Source organism: Aethalodelphis obliquidens, unplaced genomic scaffold (genome assembly GCF_003676395.1).
Source record: "Aethalodelphis obliquidens isolate GAN/ISIS:26980383/991018 unplaced genomic scaffold, ASM367639v1 scaffold9, whole genome shotgun sequence".
Lineage (NCBI taxonomy): Eukaryota > Metazoa > Chordata > Mammalia > Artiodactyla > Delphinidae > Aethalodelphis > Aethalodelphis obliquidens.
Window position 1 is genome coordinate 11,070,119 of NW_020837953.1, and position 22,873 is coordinate 11,092,991.

Here is a 22,873-nt window from a genome sequence, read left to right on the forward strand (position 1 = left end):
AACGTGGAGAAAAGACAGCCTCTTCAATAAGTGGTGCTGGGAAAACTGGACAGCTACATGTAAAAGAATGAAATTAGAACACTCCCTAACACCATACACAAAAATAAACTTAAAAATGGATTAAAGACCTAAATGGAAGGCCAGAGACTAAAACTCTTAGAGGAAAACATAGGTAGAACACTCTATGACATAAATCACAGCAAGATCCTTTTTGACCCATCTCCTAGAGAAATGGAAATAAAAACAAAAATAAACAAGTGAGACCTAATGAAACTTAAAAGCTTTTGCACAGCAAAGGAAACATAAACAAGACAAAAAGACAACCCTTAGAATGGGAGAAAATATTTGCAAATGAAGCAACTGACAAAGGATTAATCTCCAAAATTTACAGGCAGCTCATGCAGCTCAATATCAAAAAAACAAACAGGGGCTTCCCTGGTGGCGCAGTGGTTGGGAGTCCGCCTGCTGATGCAGGGGGCGCGGGTTTGTGCCTCGGTCCGGGAGGATCCCACGTGCTGCGGAGCGGCTGGGCCCGTGGGCCGTGGCCGCTGGGCCTGCGCGTCCGGAGCCTGTGCTCCGTGGCGGAAGAGGCCACAACAGTGAGAGGCCCACATACTGCAAAAAAAAAAAAATCCAATCCAAAAATGGGCAGAAGACCTAAATAGACATTTCTCCAAAGAACATATACAGATTCCCAACAAACACATGAAAGGATGCTCAGCGTCACTAATCATTAGAGAAATGCAAATCAAAACTACAATGAGATATCATCTCACACCAGTCAGAATGGCCATCATCGAAAAATCTACAAACAATAAATGCTGGAGAGGGTGTGGAGAAAAGGAAACCCTTTTGCACTGTTGGTGGGAATGTAAATTGATACAGCTACTATGGAGAACATAAGGGAGGTTCCTTAAAAAACTAAAAATAGAACTACCATACGACCCAGCAATCCCACTATTGGGCATATATCCTGAGAGAACCATAATTCAAAACGAGTCATGTACCACAATGTTCATTGCAGCTCTATTTACAATAGCCAGGACATGGAAGCAATCTAAGTGTCCATCGACAGATGAATGGATAGAGAAGATGTGGCACATATATACAATGGAATATTACTCAGCCTTAAAAAGAAATGAAATTGAGTTATTTGTAGTGAGGTGGATGGACCTAGAGACTGTCATACAGAGTGAAGTAAGTCAGAGAAAGACAAATACCGTATGCTAAAACATATATATGGAATCTAAAAAGAAAAAATGGTTCTGATGAACCTAGGGGCAGGACACGAATAAAGATGCAGATGTAGAGAATGGACCTGAGGACATGGGGAGGGTGATGGGTAAGCTGGGAAGAAGTGAGAGAGTGGCATGGACATATATACACTACCAAATGTAAAACAGATAGCTAGTGGGAAGCAGCCACATAGCACAGGGAGATCAGCTCGGTGCAGTGTTACCACCTAGAGGGTTAGGATAGGCAGGGTGAGAGGGAGGGAGACACAAGAGCGAAGCGTTATGGGGACATATGTATATGTATAACTGATTCATTTTGTTATAAAGCAGAAACTAACACACCATTGTAAAGCAATTATACTCCAATAAAGATGTTAAAAGAAAAAATGAGTAAGAATTTTCCAAGGGACAAGAGGAAAAAGCATGGAGGCATGAAAGTAACTGCGTTTTAAGGAAGCGTTATTTTTTTGGTATACGTAGAAAAAAAGGTTTCTTTTATCTTCACATCCTGTCAGGGTCTACCCAGCATAGTGCTTGACATATAGAAAGTTGTTAATGTTTGAATAATAAACGAAGTGATACGAGTCTAGTAAAAGTCAGCATAAACTGTTCTCTATGTCCATCTCTTGCATCTACTTTCTTCTGAAGTATCTTTATTCTTCGTCAGTAACTTCCCAAGTAGTGATATAGTGGCTACTACATAAATCTCTGAGTTTATTCTGCCAGTTTAGTAACCTTAGTGAAATTTGCCTTTCTCATGGTTACAGCAGAATTGTTGCTGCTGATTTAAGTGACTCAGCTTGGGTCACATACTCATCTTTAAACAAATAACTTGGTGGGTAATAGGATAATAATAAGTTATTAATTTGGAGAAGTAGGTGGGAGCCAAATCATTCTAAGAACAGTGGGATGCTTTCAGAGGTTTTAAATAGAGAAATTGTATGACCTAGTTTTTGATTTTTAAAAATGCTCTTTTTGCTCTGTGTGTAGAGTGGATTGCAGAAGGCCAAAGTGAAAGCACCTAGACTAGTAAGGTGGTTCTTATTATAGTCCAGCTGAGAGATTATGATAGTCTTGTTTTGGTTATGGATTAAAAGGGAATGGATGGTGAGATTAAGGGGAAAATGAAAAATGATTCCTGAAATCTTGACTTGAGTGAGTGAATGGTAGTGTCATTTATTGAAATAGGGAGGACTGAATGTGATGATAATTTAGTTTTGGCTGTTAACATTTTCATTGTCTATTAAATGTCTGTGTGGAGAAGCAGGTGTATCAGTTGGGCAAGTCCTTTTCTCATCTTTAAGTGGAAATAATGCCATATATTTAATAGGGATACTGAGGGATGTGGTAATGTATAAAGCATGTGGCATTTAATAGTTAGTTGAATGAATAAAGGAATAAATGAATGAAGTTGATATTTAAAAACCTAATAACTACACCCTTTAAAAAATTGGAACTGGTTTACTTTCCCTATGTAATTTTGTTGCCACATTTAGCAACTACAAAACAATGTACCCTGTGTTCATTTATCATATTTGATAGATGAAGATTCTGTCATAGGAAGACGTTTTTTAAAGAGCAACTAATTTTACTTTATCAGGTTGTCTAGTTCTTGCCCTCTTCCTTCTGTTTTACTCATAAAAATCGGTGAGTTTTGTGAAATGTGTAGGCTAGAGTTAAAAAGGTTTCCCTTTAGGGCTTCCCTGGTGGCGCAGTGGTTGAGAGTCCGCCTGCCGATGCAGGGGACACGGGTTCGTGCCCCAGTCCGGGAAGATCCCACATGCCGCGGAGCGGCTGGGCCCGTGAGTCATGGCCGCTGAGCCTGCAAGTCCGGAGCCTGTGCTCTGCAACGGGAGAGGCCACAACAGTGAGAGGCCCGCGTACCGCCAAAAAAAAAAAAAAAGAAAAGGTTTCCCTTTAGTACCCTGGTCAAACACTAATGAACTTGCCCTTAGATATATGCTTGACGTTGCCTGACCCATGAGTTAAATAAAAATGACATTGCGGTTTTAATAGTATACAGTGGCCTGGTTACTCAGTCCCTATACACTTGTCTATGAGGCTAATGCTATTTGGATTTATGAGAGATTGGAGAAATTCCATTTTTGTGCAGTTTTTAGATTCTGTATTTTGAGATATCTTAAAGGGTGAGGTGGGGGGTTAGGGGTTGGTTAAAGCTGCATATAGCAGGGGGAGGGCCTGATGCCAAGTGTTAATTTTTGAATGGATAGTGGCTATCTCAAATAGTCTTAAGTTATCCAAAATATACAAATTAATTATTTTTCTTTTGTAGTTTACATATGTGGCCTAGATTTGCTTCACAATTCATACTTTTAAAAATTTATTAATGTAAAATAAAGTGAAGAAAGTATCCCATACGCTCAGGTTGACATTGAAAAGTATAACAACAATTTTTCCATCATAGTTTTTTTTTAATTACTCAAAAAAGTACATGAATAATACTTTCATGGTAAATGACTCAGGAACTCAGGAGTCTAAAAAATAAAACATGACCGTCCTACTTTGTGAATTGGGTGGTTTCTCTGAGATAGCTACTTAGAAATGAAATGTCTGGGTTAAAGGTTACATTCACTTTATTTTGATAGATATTGCCAAATTCCCCCCTCAAAAATCTTTACCTACTTCTTCACCCACCAGCAGTATGAAGCATGCATGTTACATTGTATTCTTACCAAACAATGGATTATGTCAATATTTTTAGTTGTTCCCTAATTGAAAGGTATAAATGGTATTTTGTTTTAATATGCATTTCCTTAATTACTCGAAATTAAACACTTTTCTTTCTGTATCATTAACTTAGTGATATTATAGTAGTTTCCAAACCAGATTATTTTAGCATTTATTGAATTAAAAAGTGATTAGTTAACATGCATATAGTAACAGTTAAATTATAATGACACTGACACACTTGATTCACATTGTTAATTTTACTGTAGACCAACTATATGTTGTAGTGTGTAATTTATTGCTCTTTTTAGTATATCATAATTGGAATAAAATATAGAGAGGCAGAATAGCATAGTGGTTAAAAGTATGGACTACTGAGCCAGAATGCCTGGATCAGAATACTGCTTCCAGAACTTATTGTTATTTGACAATGGTTAAGTTACATATCCTCTGTATGCCTCAGATGCCTTATCTCTGGATGAATGGATAAAGAAAATATGATTTATAAATATAATGGAATATTATTCATCCTTAAAAAAGAAGGAAATCCTGCCATTTGCAGCAACATGGATGAACCTGGAAGACATTGTGCTAAGTGAAATAGACAGACCAGAAGGACAATACTCCATGATACCACTTATATGAGGAATCTAAGATAATCAAATTTATAGAAGCAGAAAGTAGGATGGTGGTTGCCAGATGTTGGGAGAAGAAGGAAATGGGAAGTGAATTGTGAAAGGGCACAAAGTTTTAGTTATACAAGATGAATAATTCCTAGAGATCTACAGTAAAACACAGTGTCTATAGTTAACAGTACTGTATTTTATACTTAAAAATTTGCTAAGAGGGTGGATCTTATGTTAAGTGTCCTTATCACAAAATAAAAGTAATAGTAATGATAATAAATGAAGAGGATAGGAGGAATCTTTTGGAGGTGAGGGATAGATTTATGGCATAAATTGGGATGATAATTTCGTAGGTTCAACTCATCAAATTGTACATATTAAATATGTATAGCTTTTTGTATTTTAATCATACCTCAATAAAGTAGTTTAAAAAAGAAAAATTGTGGGGATTTCCCTGGTGGTCCAGTGGTAAAGAGTCCACCTTGCAATACAGGGGACGCGGGTTCGATCCCTGGTCAGGGAACTGAGATTCCACATGCCGCGGGGGAACTAAAGCCTACGTGTCACAACTACCGAGCCCATGCACCTCAGCCAGAGAGCCTGGGTGCCGTGAACTACAGAGCCCACCTGCCCAGCCTGCGTGCCACAACTAGAGAAGAGAAAACCCACATGCCACAACTAGAGAGGAACCTGTGTGCCACAACGAAAGATCCTGCATGCCTCAATGAAGATCCCACATGCTGCAACTAAGACCTGATGCAGCCAAAAATGAATAAAATAAATCAATAAATCTTTAAAGAAAGAAAAATTGTGAAAATAGTTAATATCTACAAAGTGCTTAGATTAGTACCTGTAAGTGCTATTTGAATGTCTGCTAAATAAATTAATTAAATTCATATATTTTACTGCACATTGAGTACATATAATTCTTTAACCACTAGGATCCCAATATTTTCAATAAAACTTCATGATGCAAAGATATATTACAACTCAAGTCAATGTCTAAAAATCACATCTTAAATATGTGTTTTATAAGTATCTTCCAGTGTGATTATTAAATTGAAAAGAAAAAATTTTTCTTTTTTTCTGGAATGAGATGGAATGGGTAAAAAAACGTAATTTGTTTCATTTTCAAATGTTCATATGGTTGATCTTTAGAAACTAAGACTTTTGTTTAGTGCAATGGGTACTGGTGTGATACGGTAGAAAAAACACAGATTGTTAAAGTTGGAAAGGATAGAGTTCAATCCAGGTCTGCCACTTTAATAAAGTCATTTCTGTATACACAGGGTTGATGTGAGCATGAAATGTAGTAACACATGTAAAGTGGGTAGATCAGTGCCCCGGCATTCAATAAATGGTAGTTGCAGCTGTTATAATTGTCTCTTCTCTACCCTCCTAATACTTTATTGATATCTTTATCCTTATAATTATCACATTGTACCATGAATATTTGTTTCTGGGTGTGACCCTCACGAGGCTGTGACTTTCTTGAAGGCAAGAATATTATCTCTATCTATCTTTGTATCTCTCCTGCAGAGGTTGCACACTGACAACTACAAGACCGTTTTGTCTGGCTACGAGTTTTTGTCCCAGAGTGTTTTAAATTTGAACTGGTTGCCAACATTTAAAAGTTTAAAAGCTTCACAATTCAAGACAAAACAAAGCAATGCAGGATTCCTGGCTTCTGGCTTTTCTCAAAGAATCAAAATTCTAGCAATACTGAACCCCAGATTTTCCATAGCAGCAATCAGCTGTTCTGGAGTAGCAGCTACCTCCTTCGAGAGGCATGCTGTCTGGTTTGCCAGAGTCCCCAACACTCCAATATTACCTCCTTAAAACTAAGGCTGAGGGGCTTCCCTGGTGGCGCAGTGGTTGAGAGTCCGCCTGCCGATGCAGGGGACACGGGTTCGTGCCCCGGTCCGGGAGGATCCCACATGCCGCGGAGCGGCTGGGCCCGTGAGCCATGGCCGCTGAGCCTGCGCGTCCGGAGCCTGTGCACCACAACGGGAGAGGCCACGACAGTGAGAGGCCCGCTTACCGCAAAAAACAACAACAAGAAAAAAAACAACTAAGGCTGAATGCCGTTTGCCCATCACATTTCACTCGTTTATGTTTCCTCTCTGGCTACTCTAGACACTTGCATATGAGAAAGCTTGCTCTAGTGACAGGGTTTGGAACTTAGGAAGTGCTCAACGAATGTTTGTTGAATGAATGAATGAATGAAAGAACCATAAACATGCACGTATAGAAGGTTTACCAGATTTACTTTAAAGTGTCGAAGGAGATATGGGTCTAGCTGTACTTTAGCAACAGCTATTCCCATCATCTTTTTCAATATACAGCATGAGGAAGGAATGGTTATGTTGGGGGGCAGTCAGAGAATGATGCTCTGAAATAACTGGCTTTCATTGGATGTGATTACTAGGCTACCACATTTTCAAGAATAGACACCCTCAAATTTATTCACTACTAGTGTAATGCAATGAAACATGACAAAAAATAAAATATGGGGACTTCCCTGTTGTCACAGTGGGTAAGAATCCGCCTGCCAATGCAGGAGACACGGGTTCGAGCCCAGGTCCAGGAAGATCCCACATGCTGCAGTGCAACTAAGCCCGTGCGCCACAACTACTGAGCCTGCGCTCTAGAGCCCGTGAGCCACACTACTGAGCCCACGTGCCACAGCTACTGAAGCCCACGCACCTAGAGCCCGTGCTCCGCAACAAGAGAAGCCACCTGCAGTGAGAAGCCCGCGCACCGCAACAAAGAGCAGCCCCCGCTCACCGCACCTAGAGAAAGCCCGTGTGCAGCAATGAAGACCCAACACAGCCAAAAATAAAAAGATAAATGAATTTATTTTAAAAAAATAAAATATGATCAAATGCACTTGCCATTTATTTTGGAATGCATGACAATATCTTTTCACTTAAGCAAAACATACAAACAACACCCAACTGTGTTTGAAGACAAGGTATCTTTGATCAGAACTCTGAAATATTCCTTTGAGTTAGCTCTTAGTATAATAAACTTTATTAATTTGTACCTGACAGTAATTTGGTATTTATGATTATTTAGTCTAGTTGAACTGATGCATGTCTGTGAAGGAGGGGTTAGCCAAGTAAGTGAAAAGTATGGGTAACAGTTCTTTGGTAAGGATTGGGGGGGGGTAATGGTCTACTGGAAAACTAGTTTTAGTTTTGGGGGGAAGTATCATAAACAGTAAAAAAGAGAAAGTGCCTCAGGGTCCCATAGGTTTCTTTTTGAATCCTGCTTCTGCTATGTACTTGGAGAATTTGGACCCTCATTTGCATTTTCTATAAAGAATAAAAACTGCATTGAAGTTGATAATAAGAATTAGAAAATATATATATGTATGTAAAGCATCTGACAGAACCTTTGCATTTCATGTTTTCTTTGCCTGGAACACTCTTTCTGGGATTTGTACCTTCTCATTCAGGATTCAACCCATCCAAAGTAGAGAATGACTGGGAGGAGTAGAACTTAACCTAATTCTGAAATTATCTTGTTTATATATTCATATTTCTTTTTTGTCTCTTTTCGCACCCCTCCCCCCACCATACACCTACTATGTAGAATGAACGTAAGCTCCATGAAGACAGAGACTTTGTCTTTTTAGTCATGTCTTTTTAGTCACTACTACAAAATAGTGCCTTCCTCTAGTAGACACACTCAATAAATGTTGACTGGCTGGACAGCTGAATGAATGCTCATGAATTATTAGCATTCAGTGAATGTACTTGTTAAACTTAGACCAGGTTTATTAGTTGCTTATACTGATGAGTCCAGTGAGAAATTCTTCTAGCACTTTGTTAACAATACATTATGTATTTCTTTTAAAATATATTTTACTGTCACCCTAATTTTTAGCACTAATAAAGAGATGAAATGACTTTTGTAAGGAGGCAAAAGTTTTATATTTAATTCTTTTTTTTTTTTTTTTTTTTTTTTTGTTGCGGCACGCGGGCCTCTCACTGTTGCGGCCTCTCCCATTGCGGAGCACAGGCTCCAGACGCGCAGGCCCAGTGGCCATGGCTCACGTGCCCAGCCGCTCCGCGGCATGTGGGATCTTCCCAGACCGGAGCACAAACCCGTGTCCCCTGCATCGGCAGGCGGACTCTCAACCACTGTACCACCAGGGAAGCCCTATATTTAATTCTTAACTCAGTCCTATCTGTAATTTTTTCATTCATTTATTCAGTCATTTTACCTTTAAAATAAAAATTTTACATTACCTTTAAAATAAAAGTCCTATAACAAGTGTATGTGTGTTGTAAATAACAATTCATTCATTTTCTTCCCAACTAGATTTGGTTCCTTAAGGGAGTGTAGAAATCTGTATCTCGTCTACTCCCCACTTTCTTTGCTGTATTTTAGTCACTTAAGTAATAGATGCTCAGTAAGAACTTATTGAATCAATAAAGGACTGCGTATGAGACTGGTAGTGGCTGTAGCATCCCTTACACCTGTCTTTCCAGCTCTGCTTCTATGACTGTTTTAGGGACCTTGGCCCAAAAGAAGGAATTAATTTTGAATCATCACACACTTAAATAAAAAAAAAACTGCCAGGTGTACAGGAAACATGTTATTATAGTAACATCTAAATCATTGTAGTCATTCCCAGGTAACCATTTTATATATGAATGCATGAATTGATGAATAATTAGACCCATATAATGTGGCAGCTATGTAAGTTATAAGCTTACATTTTTAACTAAAGAATATTCTACTGTCTTGGATATTTAATTATTATAATATGTTATAGTTCATTATTGCTCTTTTTCTTTTTTTTCAAGTAAGGTATCATTACGTGTATTCTATCATTATTCCTTTAATTATGTGGAATTAGTGCATATAGTTCCTATTAAAAACAATGAAAGAATAAGTATGAAAAATTAATTTAGCACAATATTTCTTCTTTGTGTCTCAAGGACTATAAAGAAATAATGAGTTGAAGCATGTTTAAGTATATAGTATGTATATATAGTATACATAGTATATATAGCGTGTATATATAGTATAGTAAACAGCAGTGGTATATTTTTGTGTTGCTGTATATTCTCTACTTTCTTCATTTTAATCCACTATCCAGTAGGGTAGCTACTAGCCACATGTGGCAATTTAAATTAATTAAAGTGAAATAAAGTTTGAAATCATTTTTCTTAGTCACACTAGCTGTGTTTTAATTACTCAGTAGCCACATGGGACTAGTGGCCACCCTATTGGACAGCACAGATATAGAACATTTCTGTCATCACAGAAAGTTCTTTTAGCAGCTGGTAGGCCATCATATACACAATTCCTTATCCCTTATTTTGCCACATTTACATTATATTTTTTTGTTTGTAATTTGAAAATGAAGTTTAATGTGTCTTAGAAATACTACTTTGCTTAACTTCTTGAAATCTCTTTTCCCCAAAATGGTTATCAACTATATATTTAAAACAATGTTTCTATTTTCCATATATTAAGATAGTCAACACCTGCCATTTTCATCATTATTTAAGACTCTAAATTCTGTGATGAATACAGTTGAAGTAATGCCTTTAGGTATTATTCACTTTTAAGACAACACAACATATGATAATGTCTCCATGTGCCTTTTTTACCATATACAATGAAAAAAATACTTATTAAATGGTGATTTTTCCCCCCTTTATCTTATTAAGTAAATTATATGGACCTTTTTTATGGAAGCCTTCATAGTTAGAGATGTAAAACAGCAATTTCTTGGTTCTATAGCATGACATAGTTCAGAGCTGAGATTAGAGAAACCCCGTAGAGTTGTTAATACTTGAGGGCATCCCCAACTAGAAAAGTATGTGAATTTAGGCATGGGAGGAAGGAAGGATCTGCTTTAAATTTAGTGTAGGGTCACTGAATCTTAATGATAGATTAAACAAGGGAGGTAGAATAATGAATAGGGGTATGCAGTGTGTAGCACTAATACCAGAAGTCCATGGTTTGTGGCGGTTTTTTAATGTCCTTTCCCATATGGTTTTGAATAGAGTAGGTTATGGCAGGGATGAGCTAAGGAATAGCTTTGTTAATGAATAAATAGGAGTAATTTTTTTTAACAGGAGACTTCAGGCTGTTTATTTAGAATGCCTGCTTATTTGATAAATCATGCGATTAAAATTTTTTCTGATCTTAATAATACATTAAGAGGTGATACTAAGGTATTCCTGTTATTTTCTTTATAAATCAGCTGTATTTTCATTTCAGAGCCAGTCCTAACAGTAAAACCTTTGGGGTGTGATTTAACTGCCTCAATTAAAAGCCAGTTGTGTGGAGCTTCTGAGCATTGGCATCATCAGTCCTTAGTTAGGGTTTAGTGTACAGTATTAGACTTTCGTTCATGGTGTCAATTCACTTTGAAAGGTTTAATTAAATTGTCATTTGGAACCAGTCTCCAACTCTACCTCATTCACCTAAAATTAACTAGGTACGTAATTTTGGTGGTTATCCTCTTATTATAACTTTGCTCTTGGCCAAGGCAGCTACTTTTCTTAAGATATCCTTCCTGCCCTTCCACCCACATTTATCTCAGAGAGAGTAATGCTAAAATTAAGCTGATCTTGGAAAGTAGCAAGTTAAAAGCAGAAAACCTGACCAGACACACTTTTAAATATCTCTCAGGGCTCTTCTTTGGAGACTACTTAATATTTCCAAAAGGAGAGGTTAAGTAGGTTGTCTTTGGTGCCTTGTTTAAGCAGAGGGAAGGGAAATGTAACTCTCCTGACTCCAGGGCCCCAAATGCAAACACTGGCCTAGTTGTTCCCAAACTTTCTCCTTGATGTGGGTGACTTGAATGGTTTATTTTCACTTGATGAGCCACACCCCCAGGCACTTTAGTATTCATGGCAGACCCCCACACTAAGTCCCTTTGTTGTCTTTGTTTTTTCCATTTTTTTGTTAACAAGAAAAGATAAAATTATTAGAGACCTGATTATAGACTGACGTTCCATTGCTGATGGTTCCCACCACTTTTTTCAACATCTCAGAGAAAGGCAAAAGCCTGGATGGGCAACAGACAGCAGCAAAGCAAACATAAACATTATGTCTGAGCATCATTGTGGTGCTACCAGAGTGGGGAAGGATACACACAGTCTTCGTCAAAATATAAAGATGGGTCTTCACCAAAAACAGTAAGACTGCCAGCATCTGAAAAATTTTGAAGTTTCTATAGAAGCAATGGTCCTTTAAGGGAAAGAAAAAAATTCTTACGAGGAAAGAAGAAATGGATTAAGAATTTTTTAAAATCTGCATTATCATCCTGACTTAGGCATTAACTAAGTGAATGACATTTGCAAGGCAAGTAGTTTAATTTGTCTGTGTGTGTGTAAAATTTAAAAGAAAATACAGTTCTGTGAAAAACAAATTAGCAGAGTAGATTAATGGCATTGCCCTACATCGTCTTCCTTATAGATGCAATTTTATTTTAGAACTTAAAGAGGTTGCAAATAAGACAGATATATGATCAGGGTTTCACTTGTGCAAATCAAAAGCACAGAAGAGGGGTTCGCAACAGTGCCCAACCGTTGAGAGAGGGAAAACTGGAATAACAAGATGGGGCAAATTGATTTACTGTATATTGGCAAAGTAGAAGCAGCAGGCCCATAGTGTGAATGTCTTCCTATATTTTTATTCCAGACGAAACTCTTATCATTAGTGTTGGGTAGAGACTCAGACGGCATTGGGCAAAAGTATATACAAGGAAGAGCCTTTGCTAACCCGCACACGATAAAGTTTATTTACTGTTTTAACTGTTCTTCTCCTTTTACCTTGATTTATTTTACTTGAAAATTTTTTATCTTGCTCTTTCTTTCCCAGCTGTGTGTGACACCAGGAACCCTCTTACTGTGAAGGCAGCATTCAGTGGTTGAAACAATAACAAGTTGCTATTTATTCTTGCAGTTGTCCTTCCTCTAACAGCACTTAAAGTACAAAACTGACAGCCTGTAACTGCTCTTCATTGCCTGTTACAGCACAACAGGTATGAAGAGGCTCAGTTACTCTCTTGACAGAGTGTTCACCCATACTTGGTCACTCGTACTCTTACTTGTTACCAGTTAATGCTCACCGTTCAGAGTAAGGGTAATGAGTCTTATGGAAAATTCTTACCCGTTACAATTATAAAAGTGTCAGGTGAAAAAAAATTTTAAAGATAATAACCGTTTATTTTATAGAAGAGGAAATTCAGGCTCAGAGAAGATATGTCATAGTCATAAAAGAATCTAGACTTTAGAGTCTTGTAGAACTCAATTAAATCCAAATCTCACCATTTACTAACTGGAGTAACCTTAGGCAAATTATTTATTGTCTCTGAGCCTCAGTTTCCTTATTTGTAAAACGAAGATAATAGTACATGTAAAGTTTATTGTGAGGATATGTTAACATAAAACCTAGTTCCTGGTCTATAGAAGATGCTCAATAAATGTTCAGTTGCCTTTCTCTTTCCTTTCCCTTTCCTCTCCTCAGGGTCACTCAGATAGTTAGTGGCACAGCTGAAGTGAACACCAGGTTGTTCTGACTCCATGTACATATCTTTACTTTGAATGAAAATAAAATTTTTAAGAAAATTTTCTTACCGCAGAAGTAATAGACACTTAGAAAAGATAGATACACAGAAAATAATAGTCATAATCCCATGATGCAGAGGGAACAAATTTTAACATTTGTTCTATATCTTTTTTTCTGTGCATATATTTAGTGTACATACATATGTACATATACATATATGTATAACTTAATAAACAGAAATGGGCATAATTTTGTAACTTGGTTTTTCTTTAATATTTAACAACTTTTTACATTATTAAATATTCTTCTCCATTGGAGTCAGCAAACTTTTTCTGCAAAGGGCTAGATAATAAGTATTTTAGGTATTGCAGGGCATGTGATCTCTGTTGCATCTACTCAGGTGTGCCCTCATGGTAGTACAAAAGCATCCACAGACAGTATGTAAACAAATGGAGGTAGTGGTGTTCCAATACAACTTCATTTACAGAAACAGACAGCAGACTGGATTTAGCCTATTACTGGATATTAAATTTGTGCCAATTGTGTGTGTGTGTGTGTGTGTGTGTGTGTGTGTGAGTGAGAGAGAGAGAGAGAGAGAGATAAGACTGCAGTGAATATCTTTGTAGCTAAATATTTGGCTTACATGTACTATTATGTCCTTAAGATTAACTTGTATACCGCTTCTGACATTATAACAAATGGTTTGTCTACTAAAATTCAGACTAAAAAATCAAAGTACTTCTGGTATACAAGTATTTCTTGGTTTATGTGACCAATTTTTAAAGTTGTACATAAAATTGAACTTTATAAAATGGTTTAAGGTTAAAGTAAAACTCCTTAAAAATGTTCTTATAATTGTTCCAGTTATTTCTAGGATTTACTTTTTTTACTTTTTAAAAAAATATTTATTTATTTATTTGGTTGCTCCGGGTCTTAGTTGCGGCAGGCGGGCTCCTTAGTTGCGGCACATGGGCTTCTTAGTTGTGGCTCATGGGCTCCTTAGTTGTGGCATGCAAACTCTTAGTTGTGACATGCCTGTAGGATCTGGTTCCCTGACCAGGGATTGAACCCAGGCCCCCTGCATTGGGAGCACAGAGTCCTAACCACTGTACCAACCAGGGAAGTCCCTAGGATCGACTTTTGACTTAATTAGTGTTTTACTTTGTGGAAGGACTTATAAATTAATTTACCTGATTCTAAAAGGGGAAGTTTTAAGAGCATTTAATGAGTGACTGAGTGACTGATGTTTGATTCATTGTGGACAATAAAAAACATTCGCTTCTATGGTATCTATTAGGCCATTGTTGGAAAAACTTTGCTCTTACACTGTTTCCATAAAGTATAGAGAGGAAATATTGCCTTCTAGGATAAGGTCTTGACTGATTGATATGAGGTTAACCTCCCACTGTTTTTCCTTTGGGTCTTGTTTCAGGTAGCCTATGAGAGAGACCAAAAAAACAAACCAAAAACTGTTTAGTCTTTCCTTTGCTTCAAACAGTTCTCTGGTCTTTAGGGACATTTCCTCAATTCAGCTGATAGGTACAGGTGCCTTCCAAGTTTATTTAGTGTGACAATAGATCATTTATTGTGGATTTGCAGTTTTACTGTAATACCAAATATATATTATAGCCAGAAAGCAATCACACTTAAACTTAAGGCAGAAAAACTGAAGATTAACACAGATTTTCAATGATGAAGATTATTATTTATCAATTATTTCAGTGCTATGGAGTCTGTAGTGAAGTAGTGCTATCTTTCATTACTTTCTTAGACTAAAAATAATCACTTTATCATTGAAAAAATTACAGCACTTCTAGAATTTCCCTAACAAATAATTATTAATCATGTTCATTCTCAAAAGGACTAGCTACCTTAGGCAAGAGTTCAAAGAACTTTTGAATCAGTAAGTTAGAAAGACATGGCTATCTCGGAGAGCCTATAACTCACACAATGCTTCTTAAACTTTGGCTTGGTAAGAATTACCTAGAGAGCTTGTTAGAACACATATTGTGGGGTCCCAGCGTTTCCAGTGCACTAGGCCTGGGACAGGTCCCCTGAATTTTCATTTCTAATAGTTTCCAGGTGATACTAATACTGCTTGTCCAGGTACCACACTTTGAGAACCACAGATGCAGAAAAATAATTGTTCCCATTTGTGAAACATACTCAACCTTGCTCATTTATAAACGTTTTCTTCACTCTTTAAGAGTTCTCTTTTAAAATCCAGGCTTAACCTTTAACTAAAGATATGAATTAATTTTAATAAATTTATGGCCATTAGTTCAGTTACTTTATGATCTAACATTGCAATTTTTATATCATTTTCACCCACACCAAACTTTTAGGATTTAGGAAATTCTGAATATAACCATGTTTCTAATGAAAGTGTTAAATCTTTTCCTTGGTAGTTTTTCAGGATGGCTAAAATCCATTTCTAACTATATGCATTCAAACTAGTTTCCGTATTTGCTTAGCTTTATTGTCATCATTCCCAGTAATCTCTTAAGATGCCGGTTGTCAGATTTCTTTGCAGACAAGTAAGAGGTGAAATAAGTTTTTAAAGTATGGTACAAAGCAAAACTTAGTTACAGTTGTTGGAATGAAGAATTCAGTTAGAGCCAAAAAATGTTTTAATAGAACAGAACGCAGCCTAAAGCCTGGTTGAAAGCAACTTCAATTTTACAGTTTTCTTCAAACAACATCCTCATTGTTTTCTGGAAAGATGGTATTTGAGAAAAAGAAATGTCTCGAGTTACTGTTTTTATGAGGAGAGAATTGCTGAGTCTCTTAAATGGTTAATGAGAAGAAGTAATAGTTAAACACTTGAAGCATTGATTTCTGATTTGAATTCTCCAACACAGGCCAGCCCTGAGGGAAGGGGGAAAAAAAAGCTTGCTAATTAACATTTGATTACTGATGCCACCTTCTCATTCCCCTTGCACCATCCGGTTTCAAGTGTTTTTGTTCAAGAAGGATTTTTAGGAGGGTTTTAACTTGCATCATAGTAAAACAAATCCATGTGCAATTGCAACGAGTATACAATATGTTAAAAAAGAAGAAAAAGAAAAGTCCTTAGATATGAAGTATGTGTTCAAAACCCAGTCTGTATCAGAAGTGATTGGTTTCTTAACTATTATAAGCCTTTCAGAGCACCAGTGATTGCTAAGAAACTGGAACTAAGCCTAGTCTGTATGTCTTGTTTAAAACACACACACACTCACAAATACTTATTTATTCAGTGCAGTTATTATTTAGCAAACTCTTAACTGGAGCATCATTTGATGGTGTGAATTACTTGGAGTTCAAATTTTGATACTCTAAAATTTGGATAAGCTCGGGTTCTAATATGACCAAAGGCCTCTTTCTTCTAAGACTGATAAGAGAATGAGATACATATATGTAGTTTCAGGGTGCTTTTTCGTAAGGGTTGTAATCTGTCATAGTATTCTTAATTCAGAAAATCTAGAAACTAGAGTGCTAACAAATTGATAACTTTCTAAGCAATTAAATATTTGGTTTCTATTTTTTGCCATATTAAAATATTTGATATGTGAAAAGTCATAGGCCAGATTTCAAAATTTTAAAGATGTTGAAATAAATTAATAGAACTTTACAACTGTATCACTTAGCCTGTAGTATTCTGGCAAAACCATAGCCTGTTTGGTTGATGAAATAGTTATTTGGAAAACCAGTATGACAGGTTTTATTTTTAAATGAGATCTCCTGGGAGAAGAGTATTATTTAGTCTTTTCTTTAAAAAAAAAAAATCTAGACTTTTCAGTGTAATTAAAAGCAAAAACTAAGACTTTTCTTTATCCAAGAAAAAAAATTCACTTAAAATGTTTATTATATCTGTATTTCTTAACTGAAATTATTGGCAATTTTCCTTTTTGATATGTTGTATTAGTCACTCTTTACTATTTTTCTTTCATTTTCTAGTCTTACGGTTTTAAACTTTCCCTCTTTACTTGTTTATCTTAAATATATTTAGCTCTTATTTTCCTGTATCTGGGATTAACTCCAATATTTTCAAAAAATCATAGAATTTTAGAGCTTTGAAAATCAGTAGTGATCTTGTTTTATTCTTTTCGAATATTGAATAAACTAGGTCTCAGGTTCCACCAACTTGCACCACAGTAACAGCAGAATTAGGACTAGAAATCTAGTTCTCTGCCTCTCATTATGCCACAATACCTCAAACTTTGTGGCTTTTCTATAATCAGAATCTGCTTTCACTTGGATAATACCTGAATGAAATTTAAAATTCCCTAAAATGTTTTTCAGTAGTGTGACCAACGTTTAGCTCACAACATTTAGCTATAAAATATAGCTGACAAAGTTATCTACCAAGTTTTATATTTTTCAGTTTGAATAGCTACAGACAGCTCATTTAAGGCTAATCTGAGCCTCAAAATTCGGCCTTTAGCAGAATAACTTCCTAAGAATTTTTTTTCTAAGAAATTCTGATAAAATTTAACTGAAATATAAAACTGTTTGAAAATTTATGGAACTCAAAATTTTGTGGGAGATGAATGTCTTATATAATTTTATTTCGAGCGGGTCATAAAAAAATGATCTTTTTCCCAGTGCTGTGTTTATCATTGAAATTTCCACAATGAGGAAATATGAAGTTTGAAGTGGAGATCATTGCTTACATTGTTTTATTAACAATGAAAACAAATATAAGGAAATAAATCAATACTGCATTAATTATGTACTATTTCAAGGTAATCTGATTCAAATATTTTTTTCTTAGTCACAAACAACTGTCTTATATGAAGCAATGGGGGAGAAGTGAAACTGTCCTTTTAGAAAATCTGGAAAATAAGCTCTGGAAAATCTATTGTCAATCCAGAACACTTAATCCAAATACAGTATAGTTTGTAACATAATTTTAATGTTCAGCTGGTAATCAAAGCATTTATTAAATTTTTTCAGAACTAATTGCAACATTTGCATAGTTTAGCAGCCTAAAATCTCATAGATTTAGAGCTTAATGCATAACAAGAATTGAAAAGATTATGAAGATTCAGCATAATCTTGAGCCAATGCTGATCAAAGAAAGTATGTAAGACAAAAAGGCCCTTAGGAAATGTTACCCTGTGAAGTGCCACTTGTCCTTAACTGGAATTTAACACAAATCTCTATAAAGATGAAACTCCATCAGAAGTAGCACAGTAATTGCAGCTGGGCATGCCAGCTACAGCATCCTAGCCTGTATGTGTGTTCTTTCTGCCTCTCTCAAGTGCTCTTAAATCTCTCAAATCACTCAGTCTCTCAACCTTCCCCCTCGCCTGGCCCCCCTTTTCTCCCCTTCCCTTTAGTCCTTCTTCTCTCCCTCCTCTGTTCCTCCATCCTTCTCTCTCTGAGAAAACTGTGTCCTTCATTTGATTCATGATGACCATAAATTCATCTGCATCATTTTATACTTAGCTATATTTTGTCATTCAGCTTTCCTAGAATACTAATTTTTTAAAAGAATCATTTTTACTTTTGCTTTGTGTACATTTCTGATTTTTTTCTTCCCTACAGAATTGTCACTTAAAATTTTAATTAAATAAGACCATCAATAAAGACAGTAGAATTTTTTAATCTCTGTTAATAAGACCATTATTCATTATGTACTTTTGCTGTCTTATCACTTGTCTTTCTTCCATATAATGATAAAATCTGCCTGTGGTTTCAGCACTGATAAACATGGAATTATTTTTGAAAAACTAATTTGTTTTCACTTATGTTGTTGTTTAGTGATTATGGTTTAACACGAGGTTCTTTTGGCTTACTTTCAGAAACGCTGTGAATTTAGCTTTTCCATCGGAACAATCAAACATTAGCCAAATATGGTTTACGTTGTACCCTCTCAGCCAAGTTCTTTCTGCATTAACCAGTTTATTCTATGACAAGTTGCTTAACAGATGTCATTCTGGGGAGAACAATGAAGCCAAATACTTGTGCAATGGCTAACATTACTCTAACTTTGATCACTTTTGTTCAGCACATCAGTCTGGCGTTGTGCTTTATACCAACATAACACTATAGCCAGAACATGCTTTTCAGGCTTAGAATAGCAAAGGAATGTTATTCATTCAGCGCAGTTACAGATGAGTTAATGAAAGAAGAAAAATACTGTTTATTTCATAATACCGTGTTGTTGTGTTTTGGAATTAAGGTGGAATTTAAAGAATCTCACTCCAGAGTTATTTGTTTATATACTCAACTCATAGTATTTGTGTATATTCTCCAATGCAAGGGTAGCCTTGCCACCTTTCCAACAGATGTAAATATTTGTCCTGCCTTCCCCTCTACCTTCAAAATAGCTGCTGACCCTTGGCTTATCTAGACAACATAATTAAAACTAACTTTAAGAAAGGAATTTTTTGCCTTGAGACCTCAAATTTCCTCATACTCCTTCTGTCCTCTCACTTTTTTATTAATAAACAATAATAATAATATTTTGTGTGTATGGAACACCTTTCCCCATAGAGCACCAATGTTTAAGCGTGACAGAATAGTCCTAGCTAGTGGAAGTGGTAAGAGGTTAGATTGCATTTGGTTAAATTGTTGGGTTGATAATGACTAATGAAAATTTCCAAACTTGATGTGACTGACCATAAACAAAATACTGCATGGTAGACTGGCCATTGCTAAGAATCTGTGAAAAAAAAGCTGTGTGTTTGAATTGCGTGGGGATCAAGCCATGCCCCCAAGCGCCTCAGTTCTCATTTACCAAGTCTTTTTTCACAGGTGTACATTAGAGATAAAAATAGATTAAGTTCTGGGTTTTGTTTTGTTTCTTTCTTTCCCCAGTGAATATATTTCTCTCTTTCACTGGAAGGGTAACTTAGATGTGTTTATGTATAGTAAACAGTAATGTGATACAAAATGCTGTAATTGGACAACATGATATTTCAGACTTCTGCATTTTAAAAACATGAATGAATGCTGCTTGTTTTCCACATTGAAGTCATTATAGAACTTATTATGTGCAGCATTTCAAAATTAGCTTCATTGTTACAGCAGGGTAGCCCCAAAACTAGCCTGAAGAGTTAGCTAAGGTGGATGATCTCTTCATTCTTACGATTTGATAATTTATTTTATTTGTAAATATGGAATGAAAGAGAATTTTTGTAATCTATTTAGAAAAAAAGTCTAAAGAAAGATATGATAATTACTGGGTAAAAGAGTTTAACCTTCCAACACTTTATTCTGAAAAATTACTTACCTCTTCTCCTTTTCAAGTTAAAAGGTATTGGGAATTCCCTGGCAGTCCAGTGGTTAAGACTCTGCACTTTCATTGCTGTGGGCGCAGGCTCGATCCCTGGTTGGGGAACTAAGATCCCACCAGCCGCGTGGGTGTGGCCAAAAATAAACAAACAAATAAAGTTAAAAGGTATAATGTTACTTTTGAGAGAAACAGTTTTTTAACTTTACCAGTATTTAAAATAAAAACTATCATTACTATATTTTCTTTTGGGGAAGGGCCTAAATAGCATATTAATGGATGGCTCTCAGCTAATAAATATTCTATTGAAATAGTTTCTAATTTGGAATGATTTCAAAGAAATAACCCTTTGCTGCTTTATTAATAAGTTATATCTTTGAAACGTACATAAAACAATGAAGGAAGCTTCAGGTTTTTCCTTCCACCCCCTTGGAAAAAAAACTAACATCCTTTTCTGTCCCACTTAGAAACTAGAAACGTATCTTTTATTTGAACCATTGCATATCTTGAGTCATTGTTAAAATTAAATAGATTATAAAAATGTATAATTATAAATTAGGTCATGTAGTCTGTCCTACATGAACTGTGTACCTGAAGTTTCTTGACTGAAAAGAAACTTGAAGCCATCCAGGAACATAAAAATAATCAGCGGGGTGGGGTGGGGGGTTGTTTCTTGAACTATTATTTCATCTAACCTTGGTTTAAATTTGGTTTAGATTTTTTAATAAAATTTTTATGATTTGTGTTTTTCTAGTTTCAGATTCTTGTTTTGAATCTCGAAAACAGAGGAAACACAGTGTATCACATAAATTGACTGGCAACTAACATAAGTCATGTGGAAACCCTATTTTAATTGTTCTTTTTCTTTTTATAGGTAAAGAGAAATGTGTATGACCTTACGAGTATCCCTGTTCGCCATCAGTTATGGGAGGGCTGGCCAACTTCTGCCACAGATGACTCCGTAAGTGACAGTTGAGTTGGCAGTTTTACATCCTCCTTTCTCTTTTGCCACTTTCAGTCTAATTGGCAGTGATATTAAGCAGAATCAAATGCTTTGAATCCATTGGAAGAATTTTATAAATCAAATAATGTTGAGGATAAGACGAATTGTAATAATTTGAGTTCACTTGCAGAACTGGTGTCATAAGCCAAGTATATCAGCATTCTCTTGGTAATGTTACAACATCAATATCAGGAACTTGATGCTGCTTAATTTGACTTAAATTTTTCCTTGATTAAAAAAATACAGATATTCAGATATTACTAGTGAAATGTCCCAAACACAAAAATTTTCTCCCTAAATTACAGGTACTTCAAAATCAACCTAATCATTTTATTTAATTTTAAAACTGCATCTCCCGTAATTAGACCTGTACTTTAAAAAGTTACTTTTTATAGTTAATATTAATAGCACTCTATTCTTAAACACACTCATAATTTTCACTACCATAAAAAACTGGAAGAAAAGACCTAGTCTGTAAGTTTTAACTATTATTACATCTACTCATAATAATTTTCCTGTTGTAAATGTTGAAATGTTTCCTATCTCTGTCCTGTTTCCAGCGATTATTATTTTCCAAGAGAGTAAATTTTATCATCTGAGGAGGCCATTTTGGCTACTTTTATCATAATCTTGGTTGTTCTAACCAGATACCCATTTTTCTTTTAAAGTAAAAAATTAGAATGTTTCAATAATTTTGAAGTAAGTCTTATTTTTAAAGTAAATAGGGCTAAAAAGATGTGAAGACTTTGTAAACATCTTCTAACAATAAATACCCAAGTAATGATTATGGCCAAGAGTTTAATTACCTTTTTCTTATTTTCTAGTAAATATTACATTTCTATCTGGATAATAATTACTACTGCTCTCTCAGCACTACCATCATATACTTTAATCTAAAGGAATTCTTTGTGGAAGACAGAAACATTTTTGAACAATCTGTTTATGTAGATGTCACTTGAGTCTAATTATTCCACAATCTAAACACTGTGCCTTTGAAAAACGTTTTATGGATTATGAAACTTTAAAAATAATCAGAAGATAGCAAAATTTGTTTTTTAAGTGAACCCTTCAGAAAAAAATTATTTGTGTATAGGCAGTTACATTTATTTATAAACAGCTGATTTTAATATTGACATTATAGTATATCATTAGAGTTATTGGTTGGTTGTCCATGGCTAAGTAGTAATGATGTGGTTGTTGTTTTTAGTTTGTTTTTTCCCCATTAGACTGATAGAAAATGTGATACATTTATTTTTATAAAATTAAGAGAGTAACATACATAAATGATAGCTTTCTGTTTACCTGAGAAGACGTGAGGAAACCAGAAATGTTCTTAGCATTGTCTAATAACCTGCTACAATAAATAATAACTTTAATAGAAGAAAATAATTAAGATTGAGCATGTCACTTAAATTCTCTGAGTTTCAGTTACCTCACTGATCTGAAGAACTGTAATGAGGATTAGCGATAATATATATATATATATATACAGTATTTGCCTCATAGTAGACACTCAGTAAATGAGAGTCAGTATTATAATTAATATTAACATAAC

The 22,873-nt window shown here is 35.5% G+C and overlaps 1 protein-coding gene across 1 annotated transcript in view; it reads left to right on the forward strand.

Moving 5' to 3' along the window:
* FAF1 (Fas associated factor 1) overlaps window positions 1–22,873 on the forward strand; it is a 488,997-nt gene that overhangs the window by 279,660 nt on the left and 186,464 nt on the right. Inside the window, exon 10 of the mRNA XM_027108597.1 lies at window positions 21,190–21,276. Within this exon, the coding sequence (XP_026964398.1) occupies window positions 21,190–21,276 (87 nt within the window). The remainder of the gene's footprint in view (window positions 1–21,189; window positions 21,277–22,873) is intronic.